A 22761-nucleotide genomic window follows, 5' to 3' on the forward strand; every position below is an offset into this window, starting at 1 on the left:
ACTGAGCCTAGTGAATATTCTTCACACAATCATATAAACAGTAAACCTAACAATAGAAGAGAGTATTTTAGAGGCTAGCTGTCTTTGTACAAAATGAATGGGTTAACTGTAAAAACAAGTTCCACTTGAGTAACCACAGGACTTGATGTGATACCTGGATGACCCAAATGAATGGTTTATTGCGCAATCCAGCAAGCTTAACTTTTGAAACCCTTACTATAATTCTGTATTTCAAAGCATGAAAATTCATTAATTAACAGCTTTCCAAACCTTTGACCTTGATGCCATTTTATTTGGTCAGGGTTGACGCCTCTATTCCAAGTGGTCCGAAGTCTCTGTAATAGATAGTAAAAAAGTTTGAAGTAATTTTATCAAAGTTAAAAACTTTCAGGGGCAATAACTGCAAGAAACGGGCCTCAGGTCCTTTTAGTTTAAATGGGTTGAGAAACCCTCTAACTGTACTGAAGACATTGGTAAAAGTTCCAAGTCTCTATATCCTATGGTTTCAATGGAGTAGCGATAACAAGTATTTAGTATAAAAGGGGCAATAACTCTGTAGTTATTTAAAAGTGTGAGCCAAGGGGCTATATTTTTAAATATCTTTCGGTGTCCTACTACATCCATGAAAAGTTTTTCTTTAGTACCCTAAACAAAAGAGATCTAAAAACTCGTGAATTAACAGATTTCTAGATGACCTTGACCTTTGACATTTATGTCATTTTGTTTGGCAAAAGTAGACGCTTCCATTCCAAGTAATCCGAAGTCTCTATGATAAGTAATAAAAAAGTTGGAAATAATTTTATGGAAATTTAAATACTTTCAGGGGCAATAACTACTAGAAGGGAACCTCAGATCCTTTCGGTATGAATAGATTGGAAAACCCTCTTATTGTACTAAAGATATTGGTAAAAGTTCCAAGTCTCTATCTCTTATGGTTTCAGAGGAGTAGCGATAACGAGCATTTCCTTCTCAAAGGGCAATAACTCTGTAGGTTCTGGGAGTTTTATGACACATGGTCAATTGGAACCATAACTTTTAATGAGCAATTACATAAAGTTTGAATTGTCTGGATAACCTTAATAACAAAAAAGTGACTCCGAGGTAAATAGAAGAAGAAGAAGAAGAAGAAGAAGAAGAAGAAGAAGAAGAAGAAGAAGAAGAAAACAAGAGGTCTTTCACCTGAAAGGTGGACAAACCTAATGAAACAGATCAGATCTGTTTGCAAAATATTTTAAAATGTGAAGGATTTAAAAGGCTTTTTAGGAATCCTACGAGTAGAAATGAAGGAAAATAGAAAATGCCAATTCGAATGTTAATCAATTTGTAGTAAGTCGAATTTTTTTTTTCGATAATAAGAAACCTATCAATTCCATATACATGTACGCATTCCTTTATACATTTCAAATACTTTTCCAATAGTAGTACTCAGTACAATTTCATTTAGTGATTATAAGGGATAGTAATCATGAATTTTATTATTGTAAAAATGTCTTTTAAGTAATTTCGACGTTAACTTTTTTTCGTGATCTATACAACCCTTAGATTTCGTTTGTTCTAAACTGATAAAAAAAAAATTCAAAAAAAAAATCGCCTTGTTTGAGTTTTACTTTTTAAATACTTCTTTTGATATTTTTCTTTCTAAATGATACTATCCTTTTTATCAATTTTTACACACTAGTAATAATCTTTAGTAAGTGACACATCTGTATAAGTCTGCATATATTCAGTTGTGTGAATTATGCATGGATTTTCCGCAGTGATAAGGATGTTTTATTGTTTGAGTTTCACAATGTGCATATCAATAACAGTGATAATGTTTTTTCTGCATTGGCATATAAGGACGGTAGAAAAATGGCAGCAAACACTGGACTCAGTACCTACCGTAATCCTGGAGAAAGCAAGTCTATCATCCACAAAGCCACCATCACTACAGTTAATGTTTGTTTAAATCTATGTATGCATCAGAAATACATTTTGATAACTGTTTTCAGTTGATCATTTCCCAATAGTAGTATCCCAAAAGAAATCTATTTTTGGCATTAAATGTATTACCTTCTTACATTGTCATTTACATATTTATTTCAAATGGGGTTTCTATCCTTATAGAGGGATTATACTTTTATATTATATGGTTAGCTCTGAATAAATATACACTTGAATAAATTTAAATGTATATTTGTGTGTGAAAAATAAATTTGTAAAAGCTGTTTTAGTCAATTGTATTCATGAACATGTACTTTAAAATTATGAAACTTTGTACATCAAAAGCATTTTCGTTCTTTTTTATATTTTCATAATTTTAGTGTGTCCTGTGATATCGGGATCTTAACGAATTCATACTTTTCATAGCTTTATATTAACGGTCCACATTAATACATGTACATGTATGTTGCGTTAGTTAAAAATGAAACAGTCGTACAAAATCATCAATATTTTAAAATAAATATGAATATAAAATATAAATGAAGATATTTTGCAATAGAAGTATAAAATTCATGCACCAAAGTCCCTGCTCACACCTTTGGTATTTGAGCAGAATCTAGAGTAAGGTAGTGGAACTGCGTTGTTGGATATAAGTCAGTTTGAGTTTTGATCAAAATACATACGTGCATTTACAAAAATATTGAGTGAATACGCAAGGAGTTTAACAATTGATAATCGTAACATTTTTAGTAAATAAAAAAATCGTTTCTTTAAAAAAAAGCAAAAACAAAAAAACAATACACATGTGATTCCAAAACAATTCATGCGTTTACCAAAAACATAAAATAAAATAAAAAACAAACAAATCCACCAATGAGATCGAAAAACATCTCTCTCTCTTTCTTTCTCTCTCTCTCTTAATTTATACTATTTCTTCATAGTACCATCATGTAACTTAATTCAACTAGATGTATACCTATTGAGTCGTTATGCAATTTACATGCATAAATTTTATTTCTCCACACCAATGAGAGAACCAGCAAGGTTAGAGATACAAGCTAAAACTCTATGTGCACCCTAAGTTAAGTCTCATTTAATACCGAATAACTTCTTACTTCTTGGACATAAAATTTATACTGCAAGGATTTTTTTTTCAACAAAAATGTTATTAAAATAGTGTTTAAACAAGCATAATATAGGTAAATAGTTTACTTACGAAATTGTTGGGTACGAGAATGGAGGAAAAGAAATAACCCGATATCACAGGACACACTTTTATGGGAATACACAAGTCGACTCTCTTAGAGGTTTGCGTAGACTTTGAAATGTTGTTGTCATTGGAGGTGCTGTTTAACTGTTCTTAACCTAAATTTAAAAAATCTCATGATTTAAATTCATTGGTCTGGTCTCTTTTATAGAATATATCTGTTTGGGCACCCAAGAGGTTTTTGACTTATTAGGTCAAAATTTTTTTCTCCTATTCTTGTTCCAAAACAATATGTATCTATGTACATTGAAAATAATGATCCAAACATCAAATGTAAATAATTTAATATGCCATTTATATATTTATAAACTAAAGAGTTTACGTTCATAAAATCAAAGGACCCCTGTGCTAAGACCCTAACGATTTAATAAACACCCAAATATGGTTTTCATTGAACAATACAATACGTAGAACCCTCTTCTCAGTACACAATTGGCAGACTTGTCAATGACAACTGGCAAACAAACACAGGATGAATGACCATCTTTAAGTCCTCCTTAAAGATAGCTTAAAGGTGTTTAAAGGTAGCTTAAAGACTATCTTTAAGCCACCTTTAAGCTACCTTTAAGCTATATGTATTGCTTAAAGGTGGCTTAAAGAAAGCGTAAAGATGGCTTAAAGGCAGCTTAAAGACTATCTTTAAGCCACCTTTAAGCCACCTTTAAGGACAACTTATAGGTCCTTAATGTCCAAACTTCTTTAAGCCACCTTTAAGCTACCTTTAACCCACCTTTAAGCCATTAAAAAAAATTAAATTCAATATTGTGCTTAATTTCCAACAAAATGTATTAACTTTATGAAAGAAAGGGTATTAAAACGGTTTTTGTTCTAGAAAGAAAAATGAAAAATAAAACCACATAAAAAAACCGGCCACGGCGAGAATTGAACCCGGGACCCTTAGATTACTAGCATCACCACACATCCTCTGCGCCACGGCAACTTACATATATATGAGCGTTTTTATATCCTATATATCAGTGGATATTGAATCACTGTATTGAATGTGTTTACTTGAAAAGATTTTGACAAACCATTCAGTTTGTAACAATCAATTATATCTAATTTATAAATTACATGCATGCTTCAGTGAACAAAAATATATTATACCTAAATGGAAACCGTTAGGTTCACTATAGTAGGTTTTCTTACATGTAGTTAATAAATTTAAACCGAGTAGATATACGTTCATCTTATTTATAGCTATAAAAATGGAAGAAAGAAAATGAAATCATTTCTTTTATTAAATGCATTGATACTATTAGGGTATTTGTTCAATTTTCCGCAATTTCCCGGTTTTTATGATCGCGGCGCCGTTCCAATATGTTTAAATATTTACATGTAATTGTATGTACATGATTTATAAACTATCAATTCTATAACAAACAAAATTACCAATTACCGGTGACGTATTTACTGCATGTGGCAATTGCAAATGACTTGTACATACAATTGTATGATGTGCCAGGCCGGGTATATTTGACATATTTACCCTTATACATATATTTAAATAATCAACCCCTTTTTATGATCACCGGTACATTAATTAATTAGCCTCAAGATTTTACTCTTACATACATGTATCGTTAATTTGTAGACGTAACATCTTTGAAACCCAGAGCTAGGAAATAATACTTTGAAAATAAATTACAAATGTAAATTAACTTTTATTCATTAGACTTATCGTATACTCGTACATACTAAGATTCAACGCCTTTAGAAACCCTGACGTGCACCTGGGCACACGACACACCTGTTGTGTATATCTTGTATATTCTGTGTTAGTTCCAGGGGTTTTCTTAAGTTGGACAAACAATAGACTTTAATTAGATATACACAAACATGCACCTGGGCACACGACACAACTGTTGTGTATATCTTGTATATTCTGTGTTAGTTCCAGGGGTTTTCTTAAGTTGGACAAACAATAGACTCTTATTAGATATACACAAACGAACAAAACTATGTCTAGACAAACAAAGCAGTAATATCCTGCCCGATATAACAAAGGCAGTTGAGAGTCTTTTCATCTTTAACATGTATCTAGCAGATCTAGAGTTAGAAAAAATGAAAATTGAAAAAAAAAAATACAAAACTTAAACCGATTAACAAATTAAATCATGCATTTTTGGTTCATTATCTTTATTTTGTTTAATAACCGGATGAACTGAGAGAGAGAGAGAGAGAGAGAGAGAGAGAGAGAGAGAGAGAGAGAGAGAGAGAGAGAGAGAGAGAGAGAGAGAGAGAGAGAGAGATTTTTCACAGATTAATTTATAATAGGAAACAAACATACTTTAATTAGTTTTATGCACATATTAAGACACAATGACTGCGCTCATCCCTACAATAATTTTTTAACCCCCAACAAATTATAAAGAATTTTATAACGGCAATCTGTGTCCATCGGAGCGGTGCTGATGATAGCAATCTGTGTTTAATGGAGCGACGATTAAAACCGCCTGGAACACCCCCCCCCCTTCCTTGGAAATTATATTATCACTCGGATGACCCCCTCCCATCTCTATAAAAGAGCTTTTGCATTTAATATATGTTTTTATTGTTCAGCTTGATCAATATTGACTTAAAGGCCACTTAAAGACAGTGTAAAGGCAGTGTAAAGAGAGCGTAAATGCCACTTAAAGATGCTTAAAGGTGGCTTAAAGGTGGCTTAAAGAAGTTTGGACATTAAGGACCTATAAGCACTTGCTTAAAGGTGACTTAAAGGCGGCTTAAAGGTTGTATAGCCTTTAAGCTCCTTTAAGTCACCTTTAAGCCACCTTTAAGGACTTGCTTAAAGATGGTTTTTCGTCCTGTGAAAACACGGTAATTTGATTTCAGCGTCATTTGGTCAAAACGGAGCTCTATTATCAAAATATAAACGATATTAATTAAATTTCTTTGAAATAAAAGTAATTGACAAACTAGAAAATCGGACTTAGCTCAAGTTTGTTACAAGAAGTTTGTAAAAACAAACGCATGTATTATGAGTATTCCCTATAGAATTTATCATCTAAGTAATATCATTTCAACATGTTTTAATGATGTATGAAAATGTGTACTTTTACCTACCAAGTGTATTTGTCTAGTCGGTCCTATTGCCGTAAATTCAATTATATCAAGATTAATGTCAAAGGTTTTTTTAAAGATTTGAATTGAAAAAAAAATTGTTGCGTGTTATCTTTTGACATTCAGTGTATTTTAGTTTTAAAGTAGTCTCCAGTTTCATTGTTTTACATTTAAATAGGTTTTATTCAGTTAGAAATATTGGTTTGAAAATCTTGTAGAAGCATATGGGTCGTTGCAATTGCTCGTAACTTGCCTGTCATTCTAGTTTTGTCAAAATATTCTTCAATATCAACGTACAGGTATTTAAACCCTTTGTATTTGTTACACAAGAGATCTTTGTTACACAAGAGACCTATTCAGAGAAACAAATGCTTGCAACCGCTTGAAAAAATGTTTATAAAGGGAATTTGGCCATCTCTCGCGAGCGTTTGTATTGTTAAACAGTTACGTTGTATTTTATCGCAGACGAATAGCAATTATAACTAGTAGGCTAATGTTCTCGAATAATTCTTTCCATCTTAATATTTTTAATGAATTGCTAGATTGCTCTATAAGGTATACAACAAATTATTATACATATGATACATGTTGTACTAAAAAATGGGAAAACCACTAAACCATAAAATGATAAATGAACTTTAAAAGGATTGTTTTGTATTTTCCAGCCATTTCTTTAAGAATTCCATGTTGTATATATCGTAAACATTTATTAAATTACTTTTCTGATTTTTTTCCCAATTACTATGAACAAAACTGAGCCTAGTGAATCTTCTTCACACAATCATATAAACAGTAAACCTAACAATAGGAGAGAGTGTTTTAGAGGCTAGCTGTCTTTGTACAAAATGAATGGGTTAACTGTAATAACAAGTTCCACTTGAGTAACCACAGGACTTGATGTGATACCTGGCTGACCCAAATGAATGGCTTATTGCGCAATCCATCAAGCTTTTGAAACCCTTACTATAATTCTGTAAAATTCATTAATTAACAGCTTTTAAAATGACATTGACCTTTGACATTTATGTCATTTTGTTCGGTCAGGGTTGACGCCTCTATTCCAAGTTGTCCGAACTCCCTGTGATAGATAGTTAAAAAGTTGGAAGTGATCTATCAAAGTTCAAAACTGTCAGGGGCAATAACTGCAAGAAGCGGGCCTCAGATCCTTTTGGTATGAATAGATTGAAAAACCCTCTAACTGTACTGAAGACATTGGTTAAAGTTTTAAGTCTCTCTATCCTATGGTTTCAACGGAGTAGCGATAACAAGTATTTAGTATAAAAGGGGCAATAACTCTGTAGTTATTCAAAAGTGTGAGCCAAGGGGCTATATTTTTAAATATCTTACGGTGTCCTACTACATCCATGAAAAGTTTTTCTTTAGTACCCTAAACAAAAGAGATCTAAAAACTCGTGAATTAACAGATTTCTAGATTACCATGACCTTTGACCCTTATGTCATTTTGTTTGGCCAAGGTAGACGCTTCCATCCCAAGTAATCCGAAGTCTCTGTGATAAGTAATAAAAAAGTTCGAAGTGATTTAATGGAAATTTAAATACTTTCAGGGGCAAAAACTACTAGAAGGGGGCCGCAGATCCTTTCAGTATGAATAGATTGGAAAACGCTCTAATTGTACTAAAGACATTGGTAAAAGTTCTAAGTCTCTATATCTTATGGTTTCAGAGGAGTAGCGATAGCAAGCATTTCCTTCGCAAAGGACAATAACTCTGTAGGTTCTGGGAGTTTTTTGACACATGGTCAATTGGTACCATAACTTTTAATGAGCAATTACATAAAGTTTGAATTGTCTGGAAAACGTTAATAACAAAAGAGTGACTCCGAGGTGAATAGAAAAGAAGAAGAAGAAGAAGAAGAAGAAGAAGAAGAAGAAGAAGAAGAAGAAGAAGAAGAAGAAGAAGAAGAAGAAGAAGAAACATAAAGAAAACAAAGGTGGAAAGACCTAATGAAACAGATGAGATCTGTTTGCAAAATATTTTGAAATGTGAAGGATTTAAATGCCATTTTAGGAAACGTACGAGTAATGGAAAATAGAACATGGCTGAAAATGCCAATTCGAATGTTAATCAATTTGTAGTGACTCGAATGTGTTTTTTTCGATAATAAGAAACCTATAAATTCTATATCCATGTAGGCAATTGTTTTTTTTTATAAATTTTAAATATTATTGCAATAGTAGTAGTCAGTAGAATTTCATTTAGTGATTATAAGGGATAGTAATAATGAATTTCATTATTGTAAAAATGTCTTTTAAGTAATTTCGACGTTAACTTTTTTCGTGATCTATCCAAACCTTAGATTCCTTTTGATCTAAACTGATAAAAAAAAAATAAAATAAAAAACCACCTTGTTTAAGTTTTACTTCTTATATACTTCTTTTGATATTTTTCTTTGTAACTGATACAAAGATGTAAATGATATATTTGTATCAATTTTCACATACTAGTAATAATCTTTAGTGACACATCTGTATAAGTCTGTATATTTTCAGTTGTGTGAATTATGCATGAATTTTACGCAGTGATAAGGATGTTTTATTGTTGGAGTTTGACAATGTGCATATCATTAACAGTGATACTGGTTTTTTTTCAGCAGTGGCATATAAGGCCGGTAGAAAAATGGCAGCAAACACTGGACCTACCTACTGTATCCTGGTGAAAGCAAAGCTCTCATCCACAAGGCCACCATCACTACAGTTAATGTTTGTTAAAATCTTTGTATGCATCAGAAATACATTTTGATTACTGTTTTTAGTTGATCATTTCCCAATAGTAATATCTCAAAAGAAATCTATTTTTGGCATTAAATGTATTTATTTCCAATGGGGTTTCTATCCTTATAGAGGGATTATACTTTTAGAGTATATGGTTAGCTCTGAATAAATATACACTTGAATAAATTTAAATGTATATTTATGTGTGAAAAATAAATAGACAAGAATGAAGAAGGTGATGATGGCTACACAGGCGACAAATGCTGTAATGAAAAGTGCGAGTTCAGGGTCAAAGTTCAAGGTCAAATTCAATGCAGGTAAGATTCATTATACTGGTACTTACATGTAACTGTGATGTTTGAAAATCATTCATTCAATAGATTTTACTATGTTTTGCAAGTATCGTTGTTGAATATTGAATTATTGCATGTTTATAAGATTTATACTGACCGAGATGTTCTTCTGACTTTTCAGCCCCATGAATTATGCTTGCTGTGTGAATTGTACTGTTGCACCGCGTGCTTAGACCAGTTTGACGACAACTTTGATTGCAAGAAAAAAATCCCATTGCAAGTATCCATAGGAACACAAGTCACTCATTTTTTGTATTTTTAGTGAACTTACTTATAAAAAGAGCGAACATGTATTTCCTTTTAATGTAAAGGGTTTAAGAAGGCGTTTTGGACAAAAAAAATGTTGTAATGCAAGATTGGTAACAAGTGCTTGTTGCATTAAATGCCATTGTTGGTTTCAATATCCATTTCATTGTCCTTGACCCTAATCAGTGAAGGCCTTACCTGTCCAAAAGCCACTTTTAAAGCCGACAATACCTCCTGTCTAAATGGGTGAGTTTACATCTACTCTAATTTTACATCATGTCATTGATTGCTATCTAACATTATCCATGCCATTGATTGCTACCTTTGTTTTACATGACATCATTGCTACCTTTATTTAACATGTTATTGGTTGCTACTTTTATTGCACTTTTCATTGATTGCTACCTTCATTCTTCATCATTACATTGATTGCTACCTTCGTTTTACATCATGCCTTTGATAGCTACCTTCATTTTCACGTAGCATTGGTTGCTACTTTCATTGTACATTACATTAATTGCTACCTACGTTCTTCATAATTACATTGATTACTACCTTCGTTCTACATCATTTCATTGATACATACCTTCATCTTTACATACCATGGATTGCTACTTTAGTCTTACATGCATTGATTGCTACCTTTTTTAACATGTCATTAATTGTTACCTTCATTTTACATGTCATTGATTGTTAGGTGAACATATGGTTAATGATTTATCGTTCTTTTTTTAGCATGTCATTGATTGCTACCTTCATTTTACATGTCAATGATTGTTAGGTGAACATATGGTTAATGATTTATCGTTCTTTTTTTAGCATGTCATTGATTGCTACCTTCATTTTACATGTCATTGATTGTTAGTTTAACATGTGGTCAATGATTTATCGATTTCCTTTGTAACAAGTCATTGATTGCTACCTTCATTTGACGTGTCATTTATTGATACTTTTAATCTACATCATGTCATTGATTGTTATCTTCATTTTACTTGCCAATGATTGCTAGTTTAGTCTTACACATCATTGATTGCTACGTTCAAACTACAATTATCATTGATTGCTACTTTCATTTTACATGTCATTGATTCCCACCTTCATTTGACATGCTTTGAGTCCTTCATCTTTACCTTCATTTTACATGTCATTGATTGCTACCTTCAAATTACCTGTCATTAGTTGCCACCTTCATTTACATGTTCTGATTTCACTTTCATCTAATGTCATTTATTGCGACCTTCAAATAACATGTTGATTGCTACGATCTTGTCACATGTCATTGATTGCTACCTTCATTTACATGTCGTTTGATTTGTCAGTGATTGTTTTTTTCGTTTAACTTGCCATCGTTTGCTACCTTCATTATATGTCATTGATTGCTACCTTCCATTGCATATCGTTGAATACTACCTTCATTTGACTTGTTATGGTTGTTATTTTCGTTTAACATGCCGTTGTTTGCTACTTTCATTATTTATGACATTGATTGCTACCTTCGTTTTTCATGTCATGGATTGCCACTTTATTTTTTACACGTCATTGATCGCTACCTTTGTTTAATCCGTCATTGCAATTGATCGCTACCTTCATTACACATGTTCTGGAAAGCTAGTTCGTTTATTGCAAATTTCGCTTGTAAGTATACACTACTGCCGATATAGCATTGCTTTTCTAATTGGCACTAATACGACACTTTCTAATTGGTGTATATTTCAAAGATTCTGATTGCCGCCCATTTATCAAATTCATGAAGACTAACACGTAGAAAAAACATAGGAGAAAGAAAACTTAAAATAAAGTTGTGCTTGCTAGTTAAAAATACATGTTTAAATGATATTAGTGATACCCCCCCCCCCAAAAAAAAAAACAAGTTTTCTAAAAGCAGGGAAGGGCGCATATAGTTAAAGACCGCACAGATTGTTCTTCGCGCATCGAATAAAGTTATCAGTTTTTGTGAAGAAATTCGTCGGAAACTGTTTAGTGAACGAATATATTTTATGTTACTATTCACAATGTACCATATGTGGAATATTGCATGAATTGAACAAACTGTTATCTGGCGGCAATAGTGCTAATTTTTGCCTCACAAAAAAAAACTTGATTCAAAATGTAAATCAATTCTGGTTGACATGCCGTGAAATCCATTAGACGTGTTACACTATCTCTATATCCCTTCTCCTATTCACTTTCAATAAATCTGTACTGAAAATCTTGCCATTACCTCCTTAAAATAAAGAAGTGTGGTTTGTATGCATGTAAACCTGTGTAAAATAGCGACCCAATCTGCACGTGCATTTAACAATCCGAGGTCGGGTAATTAAAGCGACAATCCGTCAACATCAATATTATATACTTTTTCTGATGAATTTTGAGGTAAATTAATGTTCCTAAAGACAGAGTGAGTTACAAAATACGGTTAATCACAGATTAGACTAAAATTGCGCCATAAATTACAAATTGTGCAGGATTTAGGGCACACACATTTGTAAAAGTGAGTGTGCCATTGATCGATTGGTGTTATATAAAACGCAATTTCTGTAATATTTATTGTCAGTCTCTGTTGTGAATTTCGTGGAATAAGATAAAACAAAATAACGACTGCCTCAAATTCAATTGATATGTTAAAAATGGTTGAATTTATCAAGGAAGCACAATGCTGAAAAATTTAATTCGGAACATGTTTAATATATTGATGGAGAGCGGTGTGTTTTTGTTAACACCATAAAAAACAAGAGTTGATTAATGGAGAACTCGGGATGAATTATTAAATATTTTGCAGTCCTGATAGAAACTTTTAATTTTAACGTCAAAGTGGCACTTAGGAAATAAAATATCATTATCGCGTAAAAGTGGTCGGGTACCAAATCGGCATATTAAAACGCTTCTATATTTAAACTGCAACCTGTGATTCGTTTAAATGTTACATCAAATAGACTGTCGTGATTCAACGCATTGCTATATCAACCGAAGCATATAGTATCAAGTGGGATTTTTGCAATAACATGTCATTGCAATTGATTGCTAACATCATTATACATGTCAGTGATTGCTACCATCAATTAACATGTCATTGATTGCTATCTGTAGTTTACACATCATTGAATGCTACCTTTGTTTCTTGTTATTGTTATTTTAGAAAACACAATTAAATATTAATAAATAGTTCCTTTTAAAATGTTTCAATTAATTTCTATCAAGTATTAGTACAATAATAATTATTGTATTTAAAAAAGGAAAACACACCAAAGGCCGTTAGCTGTGTTGATTGGTGTGGTTCTCATTGTAGATATGGGAAATGTAAAAATGGACAATGTTTGGACCCATGTAAAGATGTGGGCAGTGATCCATGTCTCTGTTCAGGTGAATATACATTATTTGTTTTATTAGGGTCCCGCTCTGCGTGCGCCCTGTAGTGATCAGTCTGTCCGTCTGTCCACCAATTCGTCCGTCCTTCCGTCCAATACCCTGGTCTAACAAATTTGATGTTGACCTGACTGAAAGTCAATGCTTAGTTATACCCAATTAATAATTATAAAATATTCACCAGTTCATAATAAAGTAAAATTGAAATTTAATATACTTTAAGGTCAAATGAGTGACGCAGGTAACCTATTCCCATTGGTATTTCGTCGCCTATAACAAGAATGATATATTTCTAAATTCTTGAAAATCGTTACCATTTTTTATTTGAAGCCTTTCTAATATAAGAGAAATTAAAACATAAATTTTATGACCTTACCTACACTGGGTTCACATGAAAGGAGCCAAATTTGCAAACAAAAGGCCAAATCTTCTTCTCTACTCCCTAACTAGTGGGACTAACTAAATTCGTGGTTATGAGATTCATGAAGCCTTCTACCAAAGTTGTTAATTGCATGGTCCTTCGGTCAGGGATTGAGACCCCATGGCTTGGACAATAATATCCATATAGTGAACATGTGTTTAATCTTAGAAAATACAATTCTCTTCACCCATAATAATTTGTAAGGAACTAAATTCATGCATATGGTCATGATGTCGTAAAACCCACTACTTAAATGGTAAAATTCACGGTCTCTGGATATTGGGTTCAGGCACTTAGGCGGGGCCGTTATGAATATGAAGTGAACATGTATTTAATCTCAGAAAATCTTCTCTACTTCCATAATAGGAGAAGAAAAACTTAATGAATGCATGGTTATGATGTCAATGAACATTTTAACTACCTTTCTTTTACCTATATAGCTGTAGTATTCAAGTGAATGTCAAAATCTGTTAATATTCTGAACTGATTCTTCACCTGCCCAGGAAATACCTCAATAAATAATGATGATTAAAACAACTTTTTTTAAGTTGTTATCTTTTGTCATTAGCTTTAAATCTTTGATATGTCTATAGACATTTTTTAAGGTTAATGAATGCATATGAACATATAATGTCTTTTAAAACTACAAATCTCGTTTGTAGTCAAATGATGTCATTGTTGTATCTCAATCCCAACCTATCAAGAATACAATGGACTTATTCCTTGTTGCTTAAATCAAGGCCAGCTCAAGGTTATAATATAATTTAGGCATCTTAAAGGTTTATCAAAGAACCAGAAAAATTATTACTGTTAATACAAATACCTTTTTGTTTAGATTGGATTTATATTGATTTGTTTTACTACACAGGGGATGATGCATGTAAAACATGCTGCTACAAACTCAATACAAAGCTTTGTGAGCCTTTATCAGAGAAAATTCTGGAGGATGGGAGACCATGCTACAATGGATTTTGTAAACAAGTAGGTTCACCAGATTTGATAAGTCAGAATGTGTTGTAGTACATACTTGTACTTTACTTTAACTTTGTGCAAGTAGCTAAGTTCGACTTATAAAATAAAAAGATAGAATAAATCAAACTGTATAACAGGTGTGTCACAATTAACCCAAAGTAAATGTAAGTCATTGGCCTCATGTTGGAATTGTATAGCTTAACATCTTACAGATTTTGGATCAGTGTGTTTATGTGACCTGCACTTTAAATAGGTCCCTGTGGAATATTTTAGGAATCTAATATGTATTCCTTCTCAAATTGTGTCCAAATCACGATTAGGAAAAGGTGTGTTCAGGCTCAAAAGTATGTTACTATAGTGGCCTCTTGATTATTTACACAAAATGTATTTTCTTAAGGAATAAAAAATCATCCCTTGACCATTATGAGGTGATAATTTTTTTCGGGGCATGGCCAAATTCAATAAATCCTGAAGGGCCTCATGATAGATATGACCACACTCCGACTGAAATTATTACCTCATAATATTCAAAGAATGAATCATCCTTATAACTTATATTTATATAGTTTTTAGCAGTGGTAGGTCTGGATTAAATATTTGAATCTTGACTTTTTTATGTGATTTCCATGTCATTATGCAAACCTTCTTGCGTCCCCCAACTATACGTCATTTGAATTTAATGGATTGTAAATACAAAATCGAGTAGTGTTATCATAAACAAAGACACTGTATTAAGTAAATATAATTATATAACATATCCAATAAATGTTTTGCATACCGTTAGACTGTACCATATATTCTATATGCAACTTGCTGATGAATCTTGGGTGGAAGTTGTGCCATATGATTCAAAAGTAGATTTCATTGACCTACTCAAATTTTGTAGTTTAAAATCTAAGCATCAAACTGCTGTAAGCCAACTTTTATTGGCGATTTCCCGATTTACCTGTGTTTTAACTAATTCGTGACGGCTTATTTTAGCGAACAAAACGAGATTATCCTGACAGTAACATAGCAAAGTCATCGCTAAATTTTCTCGCACGCAAATAAAAGTTAGTTTACCGTAAACTTGAAACTTGATAAGGATTAATCTATATCTAAAGTTTTATGTATAAATTTAAAGCAGACTTATCTGTATTATTTAACTTTTGTAGAAAACACAGATATTTTTATGTTAATATGTATAATGTTTGAAAACAATGTGGATTTGCTAGATGCACACCAGCAAATTACCAACACAACACATTCTTATTGCCCGATACATACGAGTCAAATGTGTTAATAGTTTTTTTTGTTTTCACTTATTCATTAGTTGCTATTGTACATTCACCTGCATTGGGATCAAATGGGTCCGGTAACCTTCTATACCAGGTGCCCTTTTCCAATCAGTTTGGGCATTGAAGTTAAACATTAATTTTGATATATTTTGATAATTGATGAATGTCTTTTTTCTCATTACTACACAAAGTCTTTACTCATTTAGGGGAAAATATAGAAAATCAGAGTCCAAACTGGTGCAAAGGCTGTATTCCATAATTCAGTCTTTGAGTATTGACTTTGTGGGTAAGTAATGTTAATTTGGCTCTGTAATTCCATTTTATTGGACGAATAATTTATTATCTTAATATCTCTTTAGGAACATGGTTTCAAAAAAAAACAAAGCATTGTAAATGATGTTTTAATTCTTATGTTAGTTTTTGTGTTTTTCTTATGAACAAAAAATTAAATAAGTTGTAATTGTTTAAAAAAAAAACCGTGATTTTGCTCAGTGACGTACCTCAATACATATTTTTGCCTGGCCCTGCTGTCACCAAGTTTCCTCAAGTGAATATTCAACCTCAAGTCTGAGTTTTCACCTCAATACATGTACATTTGTTTTGAGTATTTCAGTTGAAGACTGAGTTGAGGGATTAAAAATTTGGTGACGGTAGCATCTGATCTATTTTTACCCCCCCCCCCCCCAAAAAAAAAAATCACATCCAAAGTTTTTCTTTGAAGCAATGTTTTTCAATGATGAAATTTTTTTTGCTTTATTTGCTAAATGTACTATTTACATCTAAATTCAGTTTTTATTTAGAGAAGCAATTTCAGTGTTTCTATTTCTAATAGTTTCTCTTTTATATGTGTTGCTGTGGAATATTATATTAGAAGAAATATTTTTAAAAAGGGGTTGGGATTAACGTGAATGTGAAAACGTGAGCAAGGAAAACAAAGAAAAAATGTGGAAGTCTTAAGAAAAAGGGGACAATGCACCAATTGCTTTACCACTTTTACTCTAGAACTGTTGATGATTCACGCTAATACAAAACCCGCCAACAACATAAATCACCAGATTTGTTTTAATTCTTGATATATCTTATGAAATCTTCCCTTGTTTTTGTTAATATTTAATAAGCAGCAAAAACTTTAAAGCGTTTTTGATAAATTAAACTGACTTTAATGAAAAAGTTGAACCACGCGTAGTATTTGGATAGAAATGAGTTGTCCAAAATGTTTGAGGAGATATTTTTTTTGAGATGGTTCATTAATGAAGACAGGCCTTTTTCAGCTGAGTTTATGAAGAACAACATTGTGTGGACAGTGCTAATATTGGCGACCCCATTGTGGATCGTGGGTATTGCAATCATTAATAAATTGGTAAGTTTTCATTTGATCAAAAACTGATTGTATTATTAGGAATTGTCTATAAAATCCTCATAAAACCTCCAATATATATATATTAATATTAGGGGTGTATTAAGGTCATATATGTCAAAATATATGAGCATATCAAGACATTTTTCCATGATGGCTGCCGTGGGAGATTTTCGTTTTTGCATGCAATGAGGTGAAGTAGGATTATTTTTCTTGTGACCTAACTATCAAATTTAAGGAACATTTTTTTAAAAATCCAAAATTTAACAAATTGAAATATTTATTTTATATAATTTTGTATTTTCAGAATTTCACAGCTTTAAAAAGCTGAAAGAAATTTTGTAATTTGCTAAAATTTAAATACATCTAATTCGATTAGTAAACAAACTCATTCATTCCTGTAATTATTTACATGAACTACTAATAAATATACGGCAGGTACAGCATTGATATTTTACATGTCATTTACAGGATAAGAAAAATGACATGAAATCAGAAGGAGTAGACGATAAGGTATATGTATATGAGTTTTGAATCAAATTCGATTGAGAAACGATATATATTTCTAATTAATCTTTTTATTAATATTAGAATAGAGAAAAGATTTCCAGTTGGTGAGAAATGAACAAGATGTTTGTAATTTCTAATCAATATTTTAATATATCATTTATTGCTTTAAAAAAATTAAATTCATTGTGAGATAAGATTTTTATAAAGAAATTTTGTTATGTGATAAATGTTCAACATATTAATGATTTTTAAACAATGTTAAAGTTTATCATTTATTGACTAAACTTTTTGTTTAATTGCAGGATGGAAGGATGAAAGCTTTGATAGCTGACGATGACAAAGTACTTCACGTCAGTCGACGTCCAAAACCTTTAGATTTTAGTACTTGAACAGTGAATCAAGATCATAACAATCAATTATTGTGATAAAAATCCTCCTTCTGACAATTAAGGTTGTTTTACTGAGAGAGAGAGAGAGAGAGAGAGAGAGAGAGAGAGAGAGAGAGAGAAAGAGAAGGAGAGAGATGTGCAATGTATGTTGACTTTTACATGTATCTGTGTAATACATGCTGCAATTTTTGCTTTCATAAAATCAAATGTTAATTTTGATTTGATGTGTATATAAATTGTTAAATTGTAGTTTTTTTTTTTATAGATATAACTTAGATATAGATAAGAAATACATTTTAGACATCAAAATTATTGTTGGCTTGGTAGTTGTTTTATGAAGGTTTAGTTTTAATTGATATGGATGACCTGTTCTACATTTTACTCTGAAAACTAGTATTTACCCTCAGTGGGCAAACTGGTGTCAACAAAGTTTTTTTTCTTTCAAGTACATTAATACAAAAAAGGTGATATGATAAACAAATCCATGTTAGTAATTGTATCTGTGCTCTATTAAACATCTCATTTTTAAGTCTCTTTTGTTTATAAACAGTCTAAGCAATGCGTGGCAACCAATCATTACTCATTATGCATGGTGCAAAGGGAATAAAATTGTTTTGCGCGTGTAAGTTAGTCGGTTGGTGTGTCGGACTCTAAAAAAGTAATATCTATATATATTCAAAACGGTGAAATTCTTTCATTTGACGGACTCCAAATATGGTATATGTTTAATGACCCCTATTGATTTTGGGGTCTAAGGTCAAACTATTCCAGAAATCGAATAATAGACGGAGTGTTCAATAAATAACATAAGAACCGTTTGTTGTGCTAAATTCAAACTTGGTAGAGGGATGCCCCCTAAAATGATGATAATCTGCTTGATTATGACGTCACTAGGTCATAGTTCAAGGGTCCAACTTACTCTGGATATAGGCGGATATTAGGATATTGTCATTACTTAAGTTATAGCGAAATCATTGTTCTGATAAGATTGAAAAATGTAATGTCTTCCATATGTTAAAATTGTTTGTAATGAAAAGTTAAATGTAACATTATGATGTGGGATGTTTTATGTGTGTGTGTGTGTGTGTGTGTGTGTGTGTGTGTGTGTGTGTTAGAGAGGGAGAGAGATGCCTAACCAATAGCTTAATTTTTTAGCGACGATATTACAAAATGTAGTTTTTCTGATTCTCTTTTTCTGATTTTCGGGGCATTTTTCTTGTTCAATAAACATGTGGTATAAAAAAGTAAAAACATACATTTTTCCCATCAATTTATTTCTTATGTTTTATATATGTGTGTGCGTGTGTGCGTGTGTGTGTGAGAGAGAACAATTGAGAGAGTGAGGAGAGAGAGAGAAAAAAAGGAGAAAGATATACAAATAAAGTGATGTTATAAATAAAAATCCATGTAAGTAATTGTATCTGTGCTCTATTAAACATCTCATTTTTAAGTGTCTTTTTTTATAAACTGTCTAAGCAATGCGTGGCAACCAATCATTACTCATTATGCAAATTGCATAGGGAATAAACGTGTTATGGGCATGTAGGCTGGTCAGTTAGTGGGTCGGACTGTAAACAAAGTATTGTCCATTAAAAACGTTACAAATCTTTCATTTGACGGACCCCAGCCATGGTACATGTTAGAAGACCCCTATTGATTTTGGGATCTTAAGTCAATCTAAACCAAAAATCGAATATAGACGGAGTGTTCAATGAATATCACAAGAACCGTTTGTTGTGCTTAATTTAAACTTGGTAGAGTGATTCCCCCTAAAACAATGATGATTTGCTTGATTATGAGGTCACAAAATCATAGGTTACAACTACTATGGATACAGGCGGAGATTTGGATATTTTCATTTCAATTCTAAAGTTTGATTATAATTTGAGTTATTACGAAACCATTGTTTTGTGGCAGAGTGAACTTTAATGTCATTTATGTGTTAAAATTGTTTGTAATGAAAATGTAACATTAGGATGTGGAATATTACCACCATGTCCTGAAGGTTTCTAGGGCGCTTGAAAGCTGCCATCGGTTTTTTTTTGAAAACCTCAACCATTTTATCATTGCTGTAAAGGATTGGCAGGTTCTTCTTTAGAACTGCATTTAGACCCCTAAGGATAGGGTGGTAAGTAGTGACAAATGGGACTTTGTTGTCTTCGTTTTGGGGTTTTTTATTTCAAAAGGGATCAACGATCCTCTTTAGCTAAATCATCAATTGCATCCTGTACAGAGTGCGAGCTGTAGCCCCTGGCACATAAGTGGGATTTTAGGATTTCCTAAAACCCACCGATGGCAGCTTTCAAGCGCCCTAGAAACCTTAAGGACATGGTGGTAAGAACCAAACTAAAGAACCCTCTTTAAAACTTGTTCTGACACCAGATGTCTGTTGTGCAAACACAGCTCTGATGCAGACGACTTCTCTAGCCCCATTACTGGCCGTACTTACAAAATGTTTGCAAATACTTCTTCTCGTACTGACAATTGTATATACCTCATCAATTGTAAATTCTGTCAGAAACAATACGTAGGGGAAACAGGAGACCTCCGCAGGCGCATTAATAATCATCGTTCCACCATCAAAACTAAGAAAATTAAAGAACCCGTCGGGGAACATTTTAACTTAGATGGTCACAAATTGGAGGACATGATGGTTTTGGTTATTGATCCCAGCCCAGACTGGACAGATGAGAGAAAAAATAAAGAAAAATTTGGGAAGCATAGACTGAAGTCATTCCGCCCTGACGGCATGAACAAATTATGTGACTTCACCAAAATGAATATCAACTAAGTACTGATTTGTTTTAGCAATATCACCACCATCATCCTTTTGGGTCCATGTACAAACTGTCATTCATGTTAATTATTCAACTCATTATCTCTTTCCTTAATCGGTTTAATCTGTACGGGTTCTTTTTGGGTTTTTTGGTTATTGTGTTATATTTAATTGTTTTCTCTCCATTTTATCTAACTCTTATTAGTTTTTACACTCTTATGTATACCCACGTAACACAACAACGTTTTCAAAACGTTTTAAAAGCGTTGTAGAAATGTTACTAAAACATTTTTAGAAACGTTATTACAACGTGAATCTGTGTGGGTTTTTTTACGCTATAATAACATTTTCTAAAAACGTTTCTAAGAAATGTTTACATGTTCAAAACATTTTTAAAAACGTTATTACAACGTAAATCTGTGTGGTTTTTGTTACGTTATAATAACATTTTCTAAAAACATTTCTAAGAAATGTTTACATTTTCTAAACATTGTTATCATTTAGGGAACGTTGTTTTTATAATCGTTTTCATTTTCTTATGAAATTTTCTTTCTACTTTTAAAACCTAAGGTTTTTAATACAATAGTTTTAAATGCTAAAGACATTAGCCTTAAACATTTTCATAGACAACAAAACAACATCATTTAAAATTTTCCAACTGTATTATCACAGAACTATACTTCACAAAATGAACCATATAAATCCACAGTATAATCCATGGTCATTAGATATCAAGACTTCACAGCATCCCAATGGTCACAATTTCACAATTGTCTGAAAGGTTTTCCCACATTTCGATTGTTATAGTTGCAACAGATGTGTTAAACTGAATGTCGTATCCCTAAACAAAAAAAAACAACAAACAAAACAAAACAAAAATACAAAAATCTAGTCAGTGGAATTGAATCATTAAAATTGTTTCTCCTGTGATGCATTTAGCAAGTTCAATCAACGATTGCATGTAGTTTATATAATGCTGGGGAATACATTTCAAATATCTATATGCTTGATACTCCATGAAAGTCATATCTTCGGCTAACATCAACACAACGAAACTAAACTTCTCACTCTGGTATGGTACACTGTAGTCAAGCTCTGGGAGCAACCCCTAGTAAATGGTAAAATATAAGAAGTGTATTTAAAAGTTGAATACAACATGGTATTGGAATTACCACAAATGAGTTGCATATTGCCAGCATTTGTACATATACACACGTATTGTCAATTAAATAACACAATCAGTATACAGATATGATATGGTTTAGCGCAAAGCAGTTAAATGTACATGTGCACACTAACCAAGTTACTATTCTGCATTGAAAGATAAAAAATACTTACATTTACCAAAAATATCCCCCCTTCTGAATCCTTGCTCTTTGTAAAATGGCGCGGCTTTTTCAAAAATTCTGACCCACTTAGATAACAAATAGCGCGGAAACTGTATAACTGGGATCGGCTGCTTTCACCCTGGCCAAGGCATCCCGCTGTGACATTCAATTAACTCGCAATAAACACTTTGAAGTATTTTCATATATTTTCCACAGTTAGATGCCTGTTTAATCAAACTGCATGTTTATCATGCTCTGTATTTTAAATATTTAAATTTAAAAAAAATACAACAAACAGTATAAATATCAAAATCAATTATTCTGGGTTTTTTTTATAACGATATTCAATGTACAGTGTTCTAAAATGTAATTATTGCTTAACTTTTACTTTGTCCGTAGCATGCATAACTGAGGTATACTAATCTTTAGCATTTAAAAGAGAAAAAAACAATTCGATTATTTAGATGTTTTAAAAACGTTCTGCAAACATTGCCGGGTAATGTTTTTATTATGCTGTTTTATATCATTTTCATTCTGTATGATAAGCAGTTTTCTGACGATAAAGAAATGTACATTTGAAATACCAATAAAATGAAAGCAATTTTGGTCAGGCATTTCTAACTGACAGTGTTATAAAAATCACAAATAAAACATTTTTTTAACATATTTTAGAAATGTTTTTATGCTAAATAACCATAACATTTTTCATAATGTTTTTACAACGTTGTCAAAATTTAACGGAAATGTTTTTAAAATGTTGTATTGATTATGTTTCCTAATAACAT

The 22761-nt window shown here is 32.1% G+C and overlaps 1 protein-coding gene and 2 long non-coding RNA genes across 3 annotated transcripts in view; 2 read left to right on the forward strand and 1 right to left on the reverse strand.

Annotated features, from left to right (window-relative positions):
* Positions 1–3282, reverse strand: part of LOC136270560 (uncharacterized) — a 64411-nt gene extending 61129 nt beyond the window's left edge. Inside the window, exons 1-2 of the long non-coding RNA XR_010708343.1 lie at positions 3140–3282; positions 271–335 (exon numbers count right to left, since the gene is read on the reverse strand). This is a non-coding gene — a long non-coding RNA (uncharacterized lncRNA). The remainder of the gene's footprint in view (positions 1–270; positions 336–3139) is intronic.
* Positions 3283–9766: 6484 nt separating this feature from the next.
* LOC136270559 (uncharacterized) lies at positions 9767–14533 on the forward strand. The gene is made up of 3 exons (XR_010708342.1): positions 9767–9829; positions 12870–12943; positions 14236–14533. It is a non-coding gene; the product is annotated as an uncharacterized lncRNA (long non-coding RNA).
* A 647-nt stretch (positions 14534–15180) lies between these two features.
* On the forward strand, positions 15181–18924 carry LOC136270556 (disintegrin and metalloproteinase domain-containing protein 17-like). The gene is made up of 4 exons (XM_066068498.1): positions 15181–15902; positions 16888–16976; positions 17445–17486; positions 17786–18924. The coding sequence occupies exons 1-4, from the start codon at positions 15776–15778 to the stop codon at positions 17870–17872; spliced, it is 345 nt and encodes a 114-aa protein (XP_065924570.1). The 5' UTR covers positions 15181–15775; the 3' UTR covers positions 17873–18924.
* The last annotated feature ends 3837 nt before the right edge of the window (positions 18925–22761 follow it).

Source organism: Magallana gigas, chromosome 8 (assembly GCF_963853765.1).
Source record: "Magallana gigas chromosome 8, xbMagGiga1.1, whole genome shotgun sequence".
In the NCBI taxonomy this organism is placed as follows: domain Eukaryota; kingdom Metazoa; phylum Mollusca; class Bivalvia; order Ostreida; family Ostreidae; genus Magallana; species Magallana gigas.

What these genes read in the sequence shown, in the direction of transcription:
- LOC136270556 (XM_066068498.1), top strand. Translation starts at nt 15,776, where the DNA reads ATGAATGTCTTTTTTCTCATTACTACACAAAGTCTTTACTCATTTAGG. An exon ending in TTTGAGTATTGACTTTGTGG is followed by an intron (nt 15,903 to 16,887) that starts GTAAGTAATGTT and finishes GGCCTTTTTCAG; the next exon opens with CTGAGTTTATGAAGAACAAC. An exon ending in TTGCAATCATTAATAAATTG is followed by an intron (nt 16,977 to 17,444) that starts GTAAGTTTTCAT and finishes TGTCATTTACAG; the next exon opens with GATAAGAAAAATGACATGAA.